Below are 16040 nucleotides of genomic sequence, written 5' to 3'. Positions count from 1 at the left end.
GATAGCTCGATGCAACTATCAGTTGTGCTCGGAATGTCATGGTCCGCCACCGTAACATAAGACGTTGAAGTAATAGCCTTGGCCCCTGATTCTCCGTCGTTCAAATCTCCCTACGTGGCAGGGAAATAATGTCGGAGGTGGCAAGGACAGTTCCATGGAACTAAAAGGAACCTCGATTTGAAACCGAGTATGTGGTCCAGCTCGACAAGACATTCCCAAAATGGACAACCTCTCGAGACCGAGAGGCTGCAGATTAGTGATAACTAAAGTGCAGAATCATTCAACTGTTAGAGTCATGCTCCCTCTCAATGATATCACTGCGTCCGAGTGAATGAGTTCCGTCGTTCAACACCATGGCTTCTCGGTGTCTTCTGCGTAGACGTTGCTCTTCGGCGGTTTGGCCGCTCACGCGAGGAACAAGTTCAACGGACGTTGCAACAAGTTCATCGGCTTCTTCTCCGTCCCCCCTGCGTATCTGTACAACAACATTGATATTGCACTCACGCTTCGCTTCCCTTGGAGGCATTAACTTCTCCTTGATCAAGGCCTTTCGGCCTGCCCTGGAAGTTTGTAGGTGGAAGCAAAGTGTACTGATTTGGTTCTGTCGTCGGTCCAGATACATGGCGAAATTATTTTGTCTTTCCTCATCACTGTCTCCCCATGGTTGCCTGCCCAACCACTTCTCAACAATTCCAGCCTGGATCAATTTTTCGACATCAATTTTCTGGAGTAGGTGGTAAATGATTGTCAGACAGCGTCGTTCGCCGATGTCTCGAAGAAAATATTCGTCATATAGGGGGTCGTCAAGCTTTTCATGTTCCACGTCTGTAAGACATAGTTGGAGCGACCTAACGAGAGCGCTGCAGGCTCTCGAGGTGCTTAATACGTTCAACGGTTCTTGTGACGTTTCTTCTACAGACTTGTCAGTCATTGCTTGCAATAAATGGGTAGTTTGTAAACACATACTATCCTCGATAGCAAAAGCCAAAGCTTTCAATGCTTGCATACGTTCGTGGTAGTCCTCGCGGGTGATTCCCCATAGAAGATGGTGAATGACAGAGCTGTCGTTAAAGGCACGTCCGGTGGCGATTTTTATTGCTGTGTCCCTTATTGCGAAATTGTAATGACCGAGGAGACTTTCGAGGGTGCAGAGTTTAAGAGAATCCTCAGTGTCTTGGGTTATGTATTGTGTCTTTGGTGGCGTCGGTTTAATCTCAGCTTCGTCTCGATAATATTCTAGAATAGTTCGCATAGCAAACAGGAAGCTTATGGTAGACAAGCCAAGGCCGACGACAATAAGTCGCTCATCTCTGATGAAGGAATGGAAGCCCATAATTACGTTCAGTGTAGAATCTCCATAGCAGAATTTGGAGGCAGCATGTGTTGCATTCGGAACTTGAAGTTGTAAGGATGATGGTGTGTACTGTACTACGACGTACCTAGTAGTAGGTACTCTGTAAGGTATTTTGGTGTTTAGAGATTTAAAGTTTCACTGACGTCTTTCTGGGTGGTAGGTGGGTTAGGTCGATTCGACGTTGCACTGGGGCAGGCTCTTTAAATATTTAATGTGGGGTCATTATGGACCAGTGCCCCTGCTTAGTGGTGCGATAAGATAAGGCTGTCGCAAATATGTACCAATGGAATGGATTAGGTACGACAAGGAAAAAAAAAAAAAGTTAAAAGTTGAATTCGAGATCAATCGATTTGAATATTTCAATGTTACATTCTTTCACTCCAACACCTCACTTATCGCCTAACGTGACACCCTTCCACTACAATACACGATCTTCTATGATCCAGGGTTCACAATGGCAGGTTCTCAACTCAAAAGGTTAAAGGCCTCTTTAAGAGAAAAGGGCGTTATAGGACCACAATTATCTAAAAAGCAGAAAAAGAGAAATGCGCAAGATGGGAAAGCAAGCAACCGAAGATTTCAAAAGGCGGCAGAGTTAGAGGGCATCCGAGAGGAGTTCAATCCTTTTGACTTAAAGCACAATGCCCGTGGTCCCAAATTTCAGGTCACCACCAACAAACCGGCGCCTAGCAATGCTGCCAAAGGAAGGCCTAGCGAAGCGAACTCGCTTGGCGAAGAGAGGGTAAGTCTCGCAAATAGCTGTCACGCATTCTCTATCTAATAGTATTCGTTAGCGACGCCAAACCCTTCTCGTCGAACTCAACCGACGCCATAAAGTAGGTGGTATACTCGATCGACGATTCGGAGAAAATGACCCGCATATGGCACCTGAGGATAAAATGCGCGAAAGATTTCTGAAGGAGAAACTTAACCACAAAAGCTCCATGTTTGATCTCGAAGACGATGAGCCTAGTGAAGGGTTGACCCATCTTGGAAAGTCCTTATCATTCGATGGTCCAGGCTTGGTAGACGACTTCAAGGAAGATGACCTTTCAGCTGGATCTGACTCAGACCTCTCCGATAGCGAGCGTCACAGCTCGAAACGCGTGCGGCCTTTCGATACAGATGGCGAAGATGGCGATCTGGTTGAAGGAGAGCCAGAAAGGAAAAAATCTAAGCAGGAAGTCATGAAGGAAGTCATCGCAAAGTCGAAATTCTACAAGGCTGAACGGCAGGCAGCTAAAGATGCTGATGAGGATCTGCGAGAGGAGCTCGATATGGAGCTTCCAGACCTCCACGCCTTACTATTCAACAGAAAAAAGGCGCCCGACGTTACAGGAGTTGCGGAACCTGAGTCCACATCGGCCGGCAAGGAAAGGATGGAGCGTGATTACGACTTACGTCTCAGGCAATTAGCCCAGGACAGAAGAGCACAGCCCACAGACCGAACTAAGACGGACGAAGAAAGAGCTCAGGAAGAGTCTGAAAGACTCAAAGAACTTGAAGAGAAAAGGCTAAAGAGGATGCGCGGGGAAGATGTTAGCGATTCCGAGGATGAGGAAGATGTTGCCGATACGCCGTCGGAAACGGGGCCAACCAATGGTCCCATAGTGTTCACGGAAACGGAAGAAGATGACTTTGGACTAGGCCAGGGACTCAAGACTCGGAAAGGCCGGAAAAATCGACCATCTGCGACAGAACTTGGATTCGACGATGAGGACGACTTCCTAGTGGAGGATGATTTAATAGCCAGTGATTCTGATCTAGAACCCATTGAAGACGAGGCATCATCAGACGACGAAGGTTCAAATGTTGAAGAAGATGACGATGAATTTACGAAAGGGCTTTTAAACGAGGAAGAGACGCAAAATCCAGTATTTAGCAGTCGGCTCATGGGCTCTACCACAACGACCGATGCTAGGGAAGATTCAAACGGGCTCCCTTACACTTTTCCCTGCCCGACCACACTGGACGAATTCGTCGAAACGACACTACGAATTCCGATAGAGCACGTCCCATCCATGGTGCAAAGAATCAGAGCGCTTTATCAGCCGAAATTAGACAGCGAGAACAAGTCAAAGTTAGCCATCTTCGCTACAATTCTCATACAGTATTTGCCATATTTGGCAAACCGGGCAGAGTTGCCACCGTTCTCTGTTCTCGAAAGCATCATCCGACATATTCACTCCCTCGCCAAGTCACATCCTGTTGAGACTGCCAATGAATTCCGTTCTCAACTGGAGGACTTTGGCCAGTCAAGGCCACTCTCCCCCAACCTTGGTGACTTGGTTACGTTAACAGCGATTGGATCTATATTTCCAACTTCGGATCATTTCCACCAAGTAACAACCCCAGCAGCGCTTCTCATCGCACGAAATCTTGAGAGGGTTCCAAAACATATCGCAGACTATGCGCAAGGGGCATATCTATCGACTTTAGCTCTTCAATACCAGCAGGTTTCGAAACGTTATATCCCCGAAGTGCTAAACTTTTGTCTTAATACTTTGTGTGCTTTTGCGCCAGAGAGAGCCAAGAAGCGTCTAGGGTACTTCCCACTTCATGAGCCCGCGGCAGGGACTCGCATTGACGGTGCTCAGTCGGTTACTGTCAGGAAACTTACTCCTATGGATTGTGTCAAGAGCGATGTGTCAGACGAGGCCGTCGAGACAAAAATTGCCATCTTGTCTACCGCAATCCAGCTATTGGATGCTGCGGCAGACCTTTTCAATGGCATGCCCGCCTTCTTCGAAACATTTGAGCCGGTCAAAAACGTCCTTGTTCATGTAGCCAGCCGACCATGCAGATCCAGTCTCCCGGTGGCTTTCAATGAACGTTCCGAGAAACTACGGCACAAACTAGACAGGATGCTCGGACTCGCACAGATGGCACGGCGGCCCCTCGAACTCCACCACCATAAGCCTCTTGCCATAAAGACGGCCGTTCCTAAGTTCGAGGACTCGTTCGATCCTAATAAGCACTACGACCCTGATCGTGACAGAGCCGAGATGTCCAAGCTCAAGGCCGAACACAAGAAGGAGCGCAAGGGCGCCATGAGAGAACTGAGGAAGGACGCCAGCTTCATGGCCCGCGAACAGCTGAAGATGAAAAGGGCTAAGGACGCGGCTTACGATAAGAAGTACAAGAGGCTAGTGGCGGAGATCCAGGGCGAAGAGGGCAGGGAGGCGAACGCGTACGAGCGCGAGAAGCAGATGAGAAAACGCGCGGCGAAGAGATAGACTACCACTACCACCACCACTACTACTACATAGGTATATAGGCTACCTAGTAGTCAGCACCTCTATAAAAGTCTTGTATAGAATACCAATTTTTCTCTTGCGATAAAACTCCTAGTTGGCCGCACTCACTGACTCCTAGGGGGGTGGGTTTATGATATGCCATGCTGTCTTATCTGTCTATGAGTCGCTGCACCTTGAGAGGATCTAGCTTGCTTACTATTTACTACCTGGTAGTTTCACTCTCCTCCTTTCAGCAGCCGCGTGCGAGGAGGGCGTGATATACAGTAGGTACTTGCTAAGGCGATGAATTGCGCTGCTTGATCAATACCTAGGTAGGTATGTATGTCCATTGAGGCGAATTTCACTTCGTCTTATCTACGAGACAGATATGTAGGCAGGGCTGACAGGGAGGTGTAATACGAAGTAGCGTAGGTACATATGCACCTGGAAATAACCCGGGTGGGTTTTACGGATAGAACAACTTATGTGCATGCTGAGTCTGAACGTGCTACCCAGGTAACAACTACCTATGTAACTACACACATGTCGGTACATACGTATTGTACCTTGACGTCCAGATGTTCCTTCGTATTATTAGAACGGGTATGTGTCAGCATCTCCCGTCTGACAGACAAGCCTGGTACATACATACTGTACATAGCAAAATTTAAGGACTAGTTATTGGCAGGTAGTTATTGATATGCATGGATAATTGGTAATTGGATAAGCGGTGTCGAGTCGTACGTTAGCATACTTACATACCTAATATCGATCTCTCTTCTGTTTCGGTGGGGGTGGAGGAGGGGTTTTTTTTTGGCTTTTGTGATTACTGAACTGGACAGGGGCGAAGTTGTTGTGACGTTTGCGAACCGACGTCGACACGAGGGGGGATCGTGTAAGCATGGGTATGTATGTATGTATGTATGTATGTATGTATGTATGTATGTATGTATGTATGTATGTATGTATGTATGTATGTATGTATGTATGTACGTAGGTGGATTCGACGCTGGATCTTGCCTCGGTATGTAACCTGGGAATATGGGGATTCGTGTGGGTACAGCGTACTGTATTGCGATTTGCTGCTGTGTCTGTGGTGTTGAGAAACATCGTGAACACTTTACGTAGGTTTAGTCGCGAGTGTGGGAGTTGTGAGAGCAATATTGAAGTGTCAAAATTGGTATATTGGTCTAGAGTCTATGAGGTATCAATCTAACACCCATGAGCAAGCATATCATCTACCTAAAGCTGCAGCTTCTTCGTATATTCAACTATCATGAAGCCCCTGGAGCGGTACCTCATGATCAGTCAATAGATCTTTCATATCCACAGGCTGAGAAGTATCTACGAGTAATGTTTTGGAGGTTTTTATGTATAAATTTATTTTCGTAGGAAAACATCTATGTGGTATATTCATCATCTCTTCTGACATCTTTGTTGTTTCCTACGCCAAAGTCAATATTTTGCACATGCCAGAATCTTAGGTTAACCAACATAGTTGCGCCATCCAAGCTCATGCTCATAATTCGTAAGAGGTGAGTATGTAAGTGGTGTATATGTATGTAGCAGGTATCTATGCAGGTATGTACATTTGGCGCAAGCCTTGCTCCCGTTCTCCCCGTAGGAGTTCGCATATCAATCTCATATGACTTCGACATTTCCAAGAGCCAAAGTACCATCCTCAATTTCGTCAGCTCAACTGAAAAACCGGCGGTAAATGGTATCTTGGTAGACATGGTATCAACGTTGTATCCCCCATCTTCTTTCACCCATCTTTCAGGGCTAGAAACTTGTTATTCTAGCTTCCGTAAACGCCGTAGATGTCTCGCCCGAGACATATTTTAGGTATCTCCTCCAATCCATGCTCTTCTATAGTGCCATACATTTCAGTAATGGTACATTTTGCGAGGCCGGGTGGGTATTCCGTTCATATGTATCTCATACTGCCATAGTTTACACACGTGAGTGATCAATACTAGGCCCCCGTTTTATCTAAAGCTCTTCTCCCATTGAGCTGGCACTCAGCTGTTTTTGCCTTCATCGATTACCATGAGCCGCATCTGCTGCGGCTGGTCGGGATCAATGACCCGAGCCATGCAAAGGGTATCATTCGGTCGAAGGAGCCTTCCCTTGTTGTAGCACTTGTTGATAAATGATGCTAGCGGCGTCCACTTGGAAGAGGCGACCCGGAAGCCTGCTGGACGTCATGGTACTTTCCAAAGTCGTTACTGACGAAGCGGCCTATTAATTAAATTAGCGCCTACTCTAGTGATCCTTCGAGCCTCCCCAGTTTCATTTGCGGCACAGGGAGGTGTTATTTCTCTTACCTGATGGAGGAGGCGTAGCTTGACAGGACGGATACCCGAATTCAAAGTTCTGGTAATTAGCCGCATTCTGGGATAAACCTCTCCTCTTCCGTATCAAAACTAACGCCTTTTGTTGTTGAACGTGGCTAAGTCCTGCAAATTTGTCCAACGCGACCAGCGCATCCTCTTCCAGCGAGGCAACCCACGATTGCCGTTGAATCTCATCGTCGTCATGGGTCTGAAATAGGGGTGGTGGAACATGGTGATGATGCAATGAAAAGCTATTGGAGAGCGAAGGGTCGAGCGGTATAGACTGTATAGGCGGCGTTGAAGGGTCTGAAGCCATCGACGGGATCGACTGCAGGTTATATGCAGCAGCTGTGCCCAGCGCGTTATCACCAGTCTCGGTGGGGATGTATGGATGAACATATTCGTTACTCGTAGGGTACGCGTTATCTTGCTGATCGAAAGTGCTCATCCAACCTTCATAGGTGTCGTGGCCGTAGGCCGGGATCACCGAGGACATAGCTGGACTCGGTACTGGCCATGGCGACACTAGAGGCAGTGTCGCTGGAGCAGGGCTGTTGGATGCTTGTCTGCTCTGAAGCGACCATGATCCAGCATATCCCTCCGGCTCGTCAGATACTGAACTCATGGAGTCTGTTTGAGAATCAGATTTGAGGATTTCGTCGAGCAGTGCTAGCTTTTGTTTGCGCTTCTCTCCTAGAAGGTGGTGTCAGCGACGTCTTCGAACAAGTGCTATAGAATCGCACAAAGGCGGGATGGGTGAACTTACGATAAGCACGGGACGCGATTCTGTTTTGCTCTTTGCGTACATCTGTGTTCCTCTTCTTGGGCGTCTTCGTTCGGGTGAATGGGACAAAGATGTTGGAGTCTTTCTTTTCCATGGCGCCAGCAAGATGCAGCCCTACAACAATATTTGATTTACCTTTGCGGTTTCACAGATTCTAGATGAGCCTATCTTGGTTGCGTAAGAACAATGTAAGTAGTGAGGATGAAGGGATGGCCTATTATATAATATATAATATGGTGTTGGGAGATATGCACGAGATATGTAGGATATGTAGGTAGGGTCTAGCTGAGTGAGGTACGAACAGCCCTATCATGGCTATTATATCTTCCCGGGTAGCATCGTCCGGGGTATCAACATCAAACCCCGTTTTGATGGTGTGTGTAAGAGAGACAGCTTCTCTCACGGTTGACGATCACGAAGTGGTCCGTTGTCTGTGAGGTTAATATTTGGCGATGCTACTATGTACTTACCTACACATGGTATAAGGCTAGGGATCATGGCAGGTGATTGGTTATTGATCCATTGCGTTACTTAACTGTACATGTTCTTTTACTCATGTAGCTAATCTCATTCAGACTGGCGTGTTCCCTCCCTCTTCCCACTCCCGACTTTCCACGCTTTTGGTGTGTAAAAGATGGAAAAGGGAAAATGGTACGGGGAGGTTGAAAATAGAACACGCCCCAATGATCCTTGCATACAGGGATAATAACGACTTATAATTGGCTACACTTAGTAATCGGGTTACCAAGCATCTAAATATTCCAGGGTCCTCCTTATGATCCAATAGATCCAATAGATTGGACAAGCACGGTCTAATTCGGTGCTACCTTGCCAGGTGCTCACCTCAGCACCTACTTGACAAAGTTGACAGTCTTGACTACATCCTAGTTAGTAGATACTACTAACCTAGATACATAACTATAGTAAGGTACATATGTACTAAAGTATGCATCATGCATGTCCAATGAAAATGACGGCTTCTCGAACTTTACTGTGTTCAACCCTCTTTAGCAGCTACTATGTACAATACAATAGTAACAATACAGCTCAGGTTCGGGGTTTAGGTCAATGATGGATGGTATTAATTTCATATCCCCTTAATGTTACTGTATTGCTGCGGCTATTGATATTATTATAACGTAATGTTCATGGTAGAGGCATTGGTTATCTACTACTACATGTAGGTACATACATACACACACAAGATCTCCATCCCAACACCCTTTCTCTTCTCATGATACTTTCTATTCCATTCCTTCCTTACCACAGCTTTATTCTGTATCTAAACTTATGAATAGCATAGGTGAGGTACGATATGTATGTAAAAATATATCGAAATGGATGAAGGGCTAAAATTAGCACTACATACCCGTACATGGATCCCTCAGTCTGGAACTAGATCTATCGATACCGTACCGTAGGTATTCCGGGGAGCAAATCCCGACGATGGGCATGGTTGCTGGGGCAAGAAACAAGTAATCGCTTAGACGAAAAAATAGCCGAGTAAACAGAGCATGGCCCCTCAAGAAACACATGCGCACCTTACCTAGCGAAGAAGGTGCTGATCTTATTCATACATAGTAGTGCCATACCAGAATAGCACAACGAGCTCCATGATCCATCCACCCAGGAATGTTGTCCATTTAAGCGTTTCTGTACGAGTTCGCTAGGATCCGTCAGCCCACAGCCCTACCTACTCCTCTCCCATGTTGCTTTATATAGTGCTATCCGCCATAGAAAGAGTCGGAGCTGATAATAGAGCCACTACAGATCTAACCACTTACCTATCGTATTATAGTACACACCTATACCTATACACACCTATGCACTACTAGTATACATACCTACCTAGCATTCATGCTATTGTGGGCACTTTGGGGATCGATAGTTCCCAAGAAAAGCACATAAACCTGGCAATGATTTGTCACTTGCATTTGATTCGCTTTTGTACGTTCGGGAACGATGATACTATACATAGGTACAGTCAAGCTAGATCACTTGCGGCTGACGATGGCATCTTGAATGTTGCAATCGACAGCAATGGTTGAAGTGGAACACCGACTAGCTTAGGGACTAGCTCAGGGATAGTTGAGCTTTAAAGTTATATTTAGGCTTGGTTAATATGATACGTACTATGTAAATAAATCAGCCCTATTGCTTTCAAAGAACTCTCTCCACATCGACCTTTTTTTTTTTTTGGCAAAATTTTCTCTCTGGTACCTCCACTAAGGAGATGAGTACATAGAGAAAGGTTGAGCAAATATATATTCTCGGCACACGTTAGATTCAAACTTACTGTAGAGTATTATAAGTAGATTCAAGGGCGTTTAAGTTGAAGGAGGAAATCCGTGGCCCCTAGGGATTAGGTAACCTTGAAAACGTCATCGTAGATAAATAAGCCGACGACCGCACATTTCCAAGATCCTGCTCCATACATGCCTACCCAAAGTTTTGTAAAGACTCCTTGCTATAGACACGGGATGCTGTACCGACGATAATAGTACATGTCTACCTATACATACATGTATCATGTGTACACGCTGCCTCCCACTCGACATGACTCAGGTACCACGACACAGCGGAGATGACGGCAACCAACGGCAAGCCCAATGAGGCTGCAGGCGACTGGGAGGTTGCGGTGAAGAGAGGCAGCCTGAACCGGGTAGTTGGGCCTCAGACTTTAAGAAGTATGTACCTTTTCTACCTATGTATGTCCAATGTCCATGGATATATATCTGTTATAAGTCTACGTAAGTTGCCTTGAACCAATGAAATTATGAAACAACAAATAGGCTTGACGGAAAGGCCCCTGCTGAAGGGGGTTTTCTTTTTTGACTGGAATGTCAGGTAGCAATCTGTTTGCAATTGCGAGTGTCCTGTCCAACATAGAGGAAGATACATGGTTAACATTGAAACGATAAGAAAAAAAGACTGGAAAAACATTGAACTTCAATGTTGAATTGATAAAAAAGCTTGGACCTTTTAAGGGTACTTGGGTACCGGTTACATACTTTCGTGCTAGTAGGCGCTAAGGCAGCATTGGACAAAATGGGGTCTGTCCCCCATTGCATGCAGCACAGGCCAAATCAACCCTTTAAGTGCCGAAAAGGGTAAAAGAACGGGGTCGGGGACAAGGTAGCTGCATGTAGAGTTGAGGCTGAGGTACTTCGGGCCTCACCTATTTCCCCCTGTCGATACTTATTTCCCAGTGTTAAAGTTACTATGTGGTACCATCGAGTACTTTCAATTTAAGCCACGATTCTATTCGATTCCATGACGGAATAGTGGCGCCCTTAGAAAAACTACTCAGCCTCGGGAATTTGCGAGTTGATGGTACAGTAGGGGAAGGACAAGAGTAAGAATTGCAATTGTTGTCTTATCCTTAAACTTCGAGCTCGGTAATTTTCCAATACTTGCTCCTTTTCGTCATTCGAAAAGATTCTTCCACACTGTTTTCTCTCCATTAGCCCCTCATACTATTAGTAGTAGTACAGTGTTGGTGATTATAGCTTGGAGCCTTGGAGCCTTCTCGAATCAAAAGTAGTAACCAACTAACACGTTTCTAACCTTTAGTTTTTTTTCTATTTCTTTTTTTAAAAATTCCAGCAGGAACGTAGCCAGAACCTTCCAGCAACTCCAATCTAAAGAAACCTACATCACCTGGGCAGGCACTACACATACGGCGTCCACCAATCTTCTGCGCAACGCATTCTGAATAGTTCCATCAAGACATCTACAACTATCTACAACTACCATTTCCCAACTACAACGATCACCCTTTTCTCCCCACTGCCCACTGCCCACTGGCACACGCATTGCTACCATGTAAGTTGTAATCTCATTCACCATTGTTATCATTGTTATCAGTTCTTTTCGTTTCTATCGCTTTCACCTCCCACCAAGAAGCCTTGTATCAATTAACCAGCCTGCGCATGTGTGGGGCGCTTATTTGATCTTCTTTTGCCCTCATCCATACATCCATATACATGCAAAGCCCTTCACTTTTCAATCTCTTTGCGCACTAGATCACTTATATTTTTGTTGGAACGTTTTTTTTGTGTTTGGGAGCCATTGCATCATTGTTTGTCGACTAACACAAATTACCAGACTTTAAAGATCCTACCTTACCCATCTACTCGATACCATTCGATCGACGTATCCTCAAGATAAAGATTCCCTTGAACTAAAATTCAGACAAGATGGTGAAGGACACAAAGTTCTATGACGCACTTGGCGTATGTTGAATCCCTAAATCTGATATAGTGAGAATGTATATTGACATTTGATAAGGTCTCGCCAACTGCAACAGAACAAGAACTCAAGAAGGCATATAAGACAGGCGCTCTGAAGTGGCACCCTGGTACGCTCTAGCTCACATCTATTGTGCACATACCAAATATTTCATTTGCTAACACTAGCCTGACAGATAAGAATGCCCACAACCCCGCCGCTGAGGAAAAGTTTAAGGAGATTTCACACGCTTACGAAATCCTTTCCGACCCCCAGAAGCGCCAAGTCTATGACCAGTATGGCGAGGCTGGTCTCGAGGGTGCCGCCGGCGGAGGTGGTATGGCGGCCGAGGATCTCTTTGCTCAGTTCTTCGGCTCCGGCTCTTTCGGTGGCGGCCTTGGCGGTATGTTCAGCGGCATGGGCGGAGCACCCCGTGGTCCACCTAAGGCACGCACTATCCACCACACACACAAGGTATCCCTAGAAGACATTTACAGGGGTAAGATCTCTAAACTCGCTCTCCAACGCTCCGTCATCTGCCCTAAGTGCGAAGGTCGAGGTGGTAAGGAAGGCGCCGTACGTCGTTGCTCTGGCTGTGATGGACATGGAATGAAGACCATGATGCGCCAAATGGGTCCCATGATCCAGCGATTCCAGACGGTATGTCCCGACTGCAATGGCGAGGGTGAGATCATCAAGGAGAAGGACCGATGCAAGGGTTGCAATGGAAAGAAGACTGTCGTCGACCGGAAAGTACTTCATGTACACGTTGACCGTGGTGTTCGAAGCGGTACCAAGGTCGAATTTAAGGGCGAAGGCGATCAGGCACCTGGTATCCAGGCTGGTGATGTTGTTTTCGAGATTGAACAGAAGCCGCACCTTCGATTCACTCGGAAAGAAGATGACTTACTTTACCGAGCCGAGATCGACCTCGTCACGGCGTTAGCCGGTGGTACTATCTACATCGAGCATCTGGATGACAGATGGCTAAGTGTTGAAATTCAACCCGGCGAGGCAATCGCACCAGGTACGTGTAAAACTGCGGGCAAATTTTTTTTTTTAAATCGTTTGCTAATTACCCCTATTATAGACACCGTGAAAATGCTGCGAGGACAAGGTATGCCATCGCCTAGGCATCACGACCACGGCAATATGTACATCCAGTTCTCTGTCAAATTCCCCGAGCGTAATTGGACAGATGACCCCGCAGCGTTCGAGGCCCTTCAGAAAATCCTACCTGGGCCGGCTCTTGAGACTATTCCTCCTGCAGATGCCATGACAGACAACGTGGACCTCGAGGAGCTAGACCACCAAGGGCAAGCCCGAGCATTTGGTGGCTCGCACGGCATGGAGGAGGAAGATGAAGACGGCCACCCACACGCTGAACGTGTACAGTGTGCTAACCAATAAACGACCGATTCACCAGGATTGATTCCACCTACCATACTGTTGGTTGGAATCAATACCTCGCATAATAATTTGCCGATACTCTCAAGGATTCTCTTTGCTAGTTGCGTTGGTAGAAAGTTTACACATTTACGGCGTAACGTTTCGATGGGTCGCGGGACGTGATGATTTGCATGACAAGGGCTGATCAGGGAAGAGAAGGCTGCTTGATATACGTGTGAAGCGAGGGAAAGCCGTATTGGAGGTTGGCGGAGGGGAGTCTGCAGCTTCCCCGTAATCGATTACTTCTTCCAGCTTCTTATGGTACTCTCGCAAGTTGGCGTTCGACGGACATAGAGGAAATCAGGGCAGATTTGTTTTATACAATTGATAAGTGGTATTGATTGCATTAAATCAACCGTGTCTTAATTGATTAAGCTGTTGTGGTTTTGCTTTGCGTGTCTCTCTCTACTGATGCGTGATGCGTAATGCGTGATGCTGACCATCTGTGATATTATCCATCCTACTAAGAAGTATTTAGAGATTCATCCTACCTACAAGGTACATATCTCAGACATGCCATTTAGATACTGTAAGGGAGCAGCAGACAGCCAATATTAATTGTAGAATTTTACCTCAGGAGAGATATGAGGGGGAGATGGAGGATTCACAAACCCCCTTGCAGAAACTCCTTACTCCGCGTCGTCCTCGAACTCGGTCTTCCGCAGATTGCTAACCGGGTACAGGATCTTGTCTAGCTCCTCCCGCGATATATCCACGTTTCCTTCGTCGGTGTTGCTGTTCTGGGTGCTGCCTTTGCTGTGGACCCAGTCACCTGACTTGTCTTGTGCGAATAGTAGGAGGGATGGTGATGCCTTCGTAGTGGTAGTAGTAGTAGTAGTGGCGGCGACGCTAGGGGGGTCGATGGCGGCGATTAGGGTTAGGGAGTTGGGGGGCCGAGTGGTGGTGATGAGGGCGGCTAGGGGGTTGCCGGGTAGGTTTAGTGTTTGCACGTGCTGTAAGGTGGTGTCTGGTGTGAGCTGGAAGATGAAGAGAGCGGGTACCCTGTACGTTGTTGCGTTGTTAGATGGCACGGATCGTTAATGACAGGAGAGGAGGAAAGGGGGGGTTTACCGTTCACAGATGGCCACAATGCAGCAACGCCCGTCGAAGTCGTATGAGTACAACTGCGACACGCCGATCTTACTCGTGCCAGGAACCACCGTCTGGACATGACTGAGCAGATTCGTCTTCCCTAGCAGCCGGCCGGCCTTCCAGTCCCAAAGAAACACCTCGTCGTCTCCACCGGCCGAGACCAGGACCTCGGGCCGGGACGGGGGCACGCAGAGCGCGTTGAGGAAGGACTCGTGGCCTAGACAGTAATTCTCGATGATATGGGCCTGGGGTATGCCACGTGACACGCGGATGTGCTCGTCGCGGTCCGCGGTGATGATGTAGCGCCTGCCGTCGTCCGAGGTGGCGAGCGCCAACGCCGTGAGCATCGAGACGTGGCCTAGGATCAGCTCGTGCTCGAAGGTCGGCCCTTCCTTGGGTGTCTCCCTGCGCTTTGCGACCATGCGCTCCTGCTCCTCGAGCGCGCGCAGGTTGCGCTGCGAGTGCACGGTGAAGCGGCTGGCGGAGGGCTTGTAAGTTGACGGTGCTGGTGCTGGCATTGGCGTTTCAGGGGTAGCAGGGGCTTCTGGAACACTTGGTGCGGCCTCCTCTTCCATTTTCGTCGGAAGCAAGGGGAGAGAATAGACGTCCCCGAATTTGTCTGCAGATAGGATTGTAGCCCCGTCCGTGGTGATGCTGATGGAGCTTGGACGCTTTGGCATGACTCTGTCTATGGTCAGATGATAGTGACAGAATGGTCGCAGTAAAGTCGACATACCTTTGGCTTGACTTTGTCAACGTGCCCTTCCCGTCATGCTCGAATACCCATAGCGTCTTGTCCTGGCTAGTTACAGCAACCACGTGACTCCCATCTTCGGTTGCTGTAAGAAGAACCACGAATGGTAGCTCTGTCCGCTGACTACGTAGCTCGGGCCTCTGCGGCTTCTTCTTCTTTTCATTGCCGTTTGCTGGTCCCTCTGCTACTCTGGTGTCATCTTGGTTGGCCTCTTTCTTAACATTGGGCTTCTCATCCGAGTCCAGCTTACGCTTTTTCGACGGAGGCTGATCTGTCTCCTCCTGCTCATCAAGGGGTTCACCACCTTGAGCAGCTTCTTCTACTATTTTGCCATTTTCGGTCTGCTTCGCAAGAGGATGAGTCCACGATGAGACAAATGAGTATCCATCATCTTTAAGGTCAAATGTATGAATGCTGGTTCCCTTGGCAGCGCAGAAGATGGAGCTCTGTCCGAGTCTACTTAGACAGAGGTACGGGATATCCATAGCTGTTGTGAGCAGAGTAGGGACCAATTGCCAGCGCTGTACAGACCCAAATAAGGTATTCTTGTTTTTGAATCGTTTTAAGCTTCACAGATATAGCCTTATATGCCTAGTACCTAGTAAATATATGTGTAAAATATATGTGTATAAATTTGCAAAGTAGTTGTGTATATTGATGAGTAAATAGTTCGAATGTCTAAGTCGAAAATTCCAGATTTATGGTTTATTGCACAATTGAAGAAGAGTCTTTTAAAAAACAAACTCTAAAAAGTAATATGCATTTATGGGGTATACTACTGAGTACCCTGGTAACCTATAATTTC

The 16040-nt window shown here is 47.0% G+C and overlaps 7 protein-coding genes across 7 annotated transcripts; 2 read left to right on the top strand and 5 right to left on the bottom strand.

Moving 5' to 3' along the window:
* Positions 1-280: 280 nt before the first annotated feature.
* On the bottom strand, positions 281-1333 carry GGS25DRAFT_517400 (uncharacterized protein; the record flags this gene model as incomplete). The annotated part of the gene is made up of 2 exons (XM_049263384.1): positions 281-912; positions 967-1333. 2 exons carry the CDS (start codon positions 1331-1333, stop codon positions 281-283), a joined length of 999 nt encoding a protein of 332 aa, XP_049121888.1.
* Positions 1334-1671: 338 nt separating this feature from the next.
* On the top strand, positions 1672-5008 carry GGS25DRAFT_472250 (Nop14-like protein). Its single transcript, XM_049259417.1, has 4 exons — positions 1672-2102; positions 2155-4632; positions 4720-4758; positions 4808-5008. The coding sequence occupies exons 1-2, from the start codon at positions 1809-1811 to the stop codon at positions 4588-4590; spliced, it is 2730 nt and encodes a 909-aa protein (XP_049121887.1). The 5' UTR covers positions 1672-1808; the 3' UTR covers positions 4591-4632; positions 4720-4758; positions 4808-5008.
* Positions 5009-5078: 70 nt separating this feature from the next.
* GGS25DRAFT_55867 (uncharacterized protein) lies at positions 5079-5736 on the bottom strand. The gene has a single exon (XM_049265858.1). It carries the CDS (start codon positions 5698-5700, stop codon positions 5353-5355), a length of 348 nt encoding a protein of 115 aa, XP_049121886.1. The 5' UTR covers positions 5701-5736; the 3' UTR covers positions 5079-5352.
* Positions 5737-6126: 390 nt separating this feature from the next.
* Positions 6127-8354, bottom strand: GGS25DRAFT_472249 (uncharacterized protein). The gene is made up of 3 exons (XM_049259416.1): positions 7693-8354; positions 6918-7619; positions 6127-6831 (listed from the first exon to the last, which is right to left on the bottom strand). Exons 1-3 carry the CDS (start codon positions 7802-7804, stop codon positions 6749-6751), a joined length of 897 nt encoding a protein of 298 aa, XP_049121885.1. The 5' UTR covers positions 7805-8354; the 3' UTR covers positions 6127-6748.
* A 1439-nt stretch (positions 8355-9793) lies between these two features.
* On the bottom strand, positions 9794-10967 carry GGS25DRAFT_472246 (uncharacterized protein). The gene is made up of 2 exons (XM_049259415.1): positions 10007-10967; positions 9794-9842 (listed from the first exon to the last, which is right to left on the bottom strand). Exon 1 carries the CDS (start codon positions 10651-10653, stop codon positions 10411-10413), a length of 243 nt encoding a protein of 80 aa, XP_049121884.1. The 5' UTR covers positions 10654-10967; the 3' UTR covers positions 9794-9842; positions 10007-10410.
* Positions 10968-11739: 772 nt separating this feature from the next.
* On the top strand, positions 11740-13800 carry GGS25DRAFT_55775 (chaperone protein dnaJ 2). The gene is made up of 3 exons (XM_049265857.1): positions 11740-11945; positions 12001-12070; positions 12137-13800. Exons 1-3 carry the CDS (start codon positions 11910-11912, stop codon positions 13348-13350), a joined length of 1320 nt encoding a protein of 439 aa, XP_049121883.1. The 5' UTR covers positions 11740-11909; the 3' UTR covers positions 13351-13800.
* GGS25DRAFT_472231 (uncharacterized protein) lies at positions 13766-15926 on the bottom strand. The gene is made up of 3 exons (XM_049259414.1): positions 15218-15926; positions 14461-15165; positions 13766-14391 (listed from the first exon to the last, which is right to left on the bottom strand). Exons 1-3 carry the CDS (start codon positions 15718-15720, stop codon positions 14019-14021), a joined length of 1581 nt encoding a protein of 526 aa, XP_049121882.1. The 5' UTR covers positions 15721-15926; the 3' UTR covers positions 13766-14018.
* Positions 15927-16040: the final 114 nt, after the last annotated feature.

Source organism: Hypoxylon fragiforme, assembly GCF_022984875.1.
Source record: "Hypoxylon fragiforme strain CBS 206.31 chromosome Unknown GGS25scaffold_1, whole genome shotgun sequence".
Taxonomy (NCBI): domain Eukaryota; kingdom Fungi; phylum Ascomycota; class Sordariomycetes; order Xylariales; family Hypoxylaceae; genus Hypoxylon; species Hypoxylon fragiforme.
The sequence above is the reverse complement of the archived record's forward strand: the minus strand, read 5'-3'. Positions and strand labels throughout refer to the sequence as shown.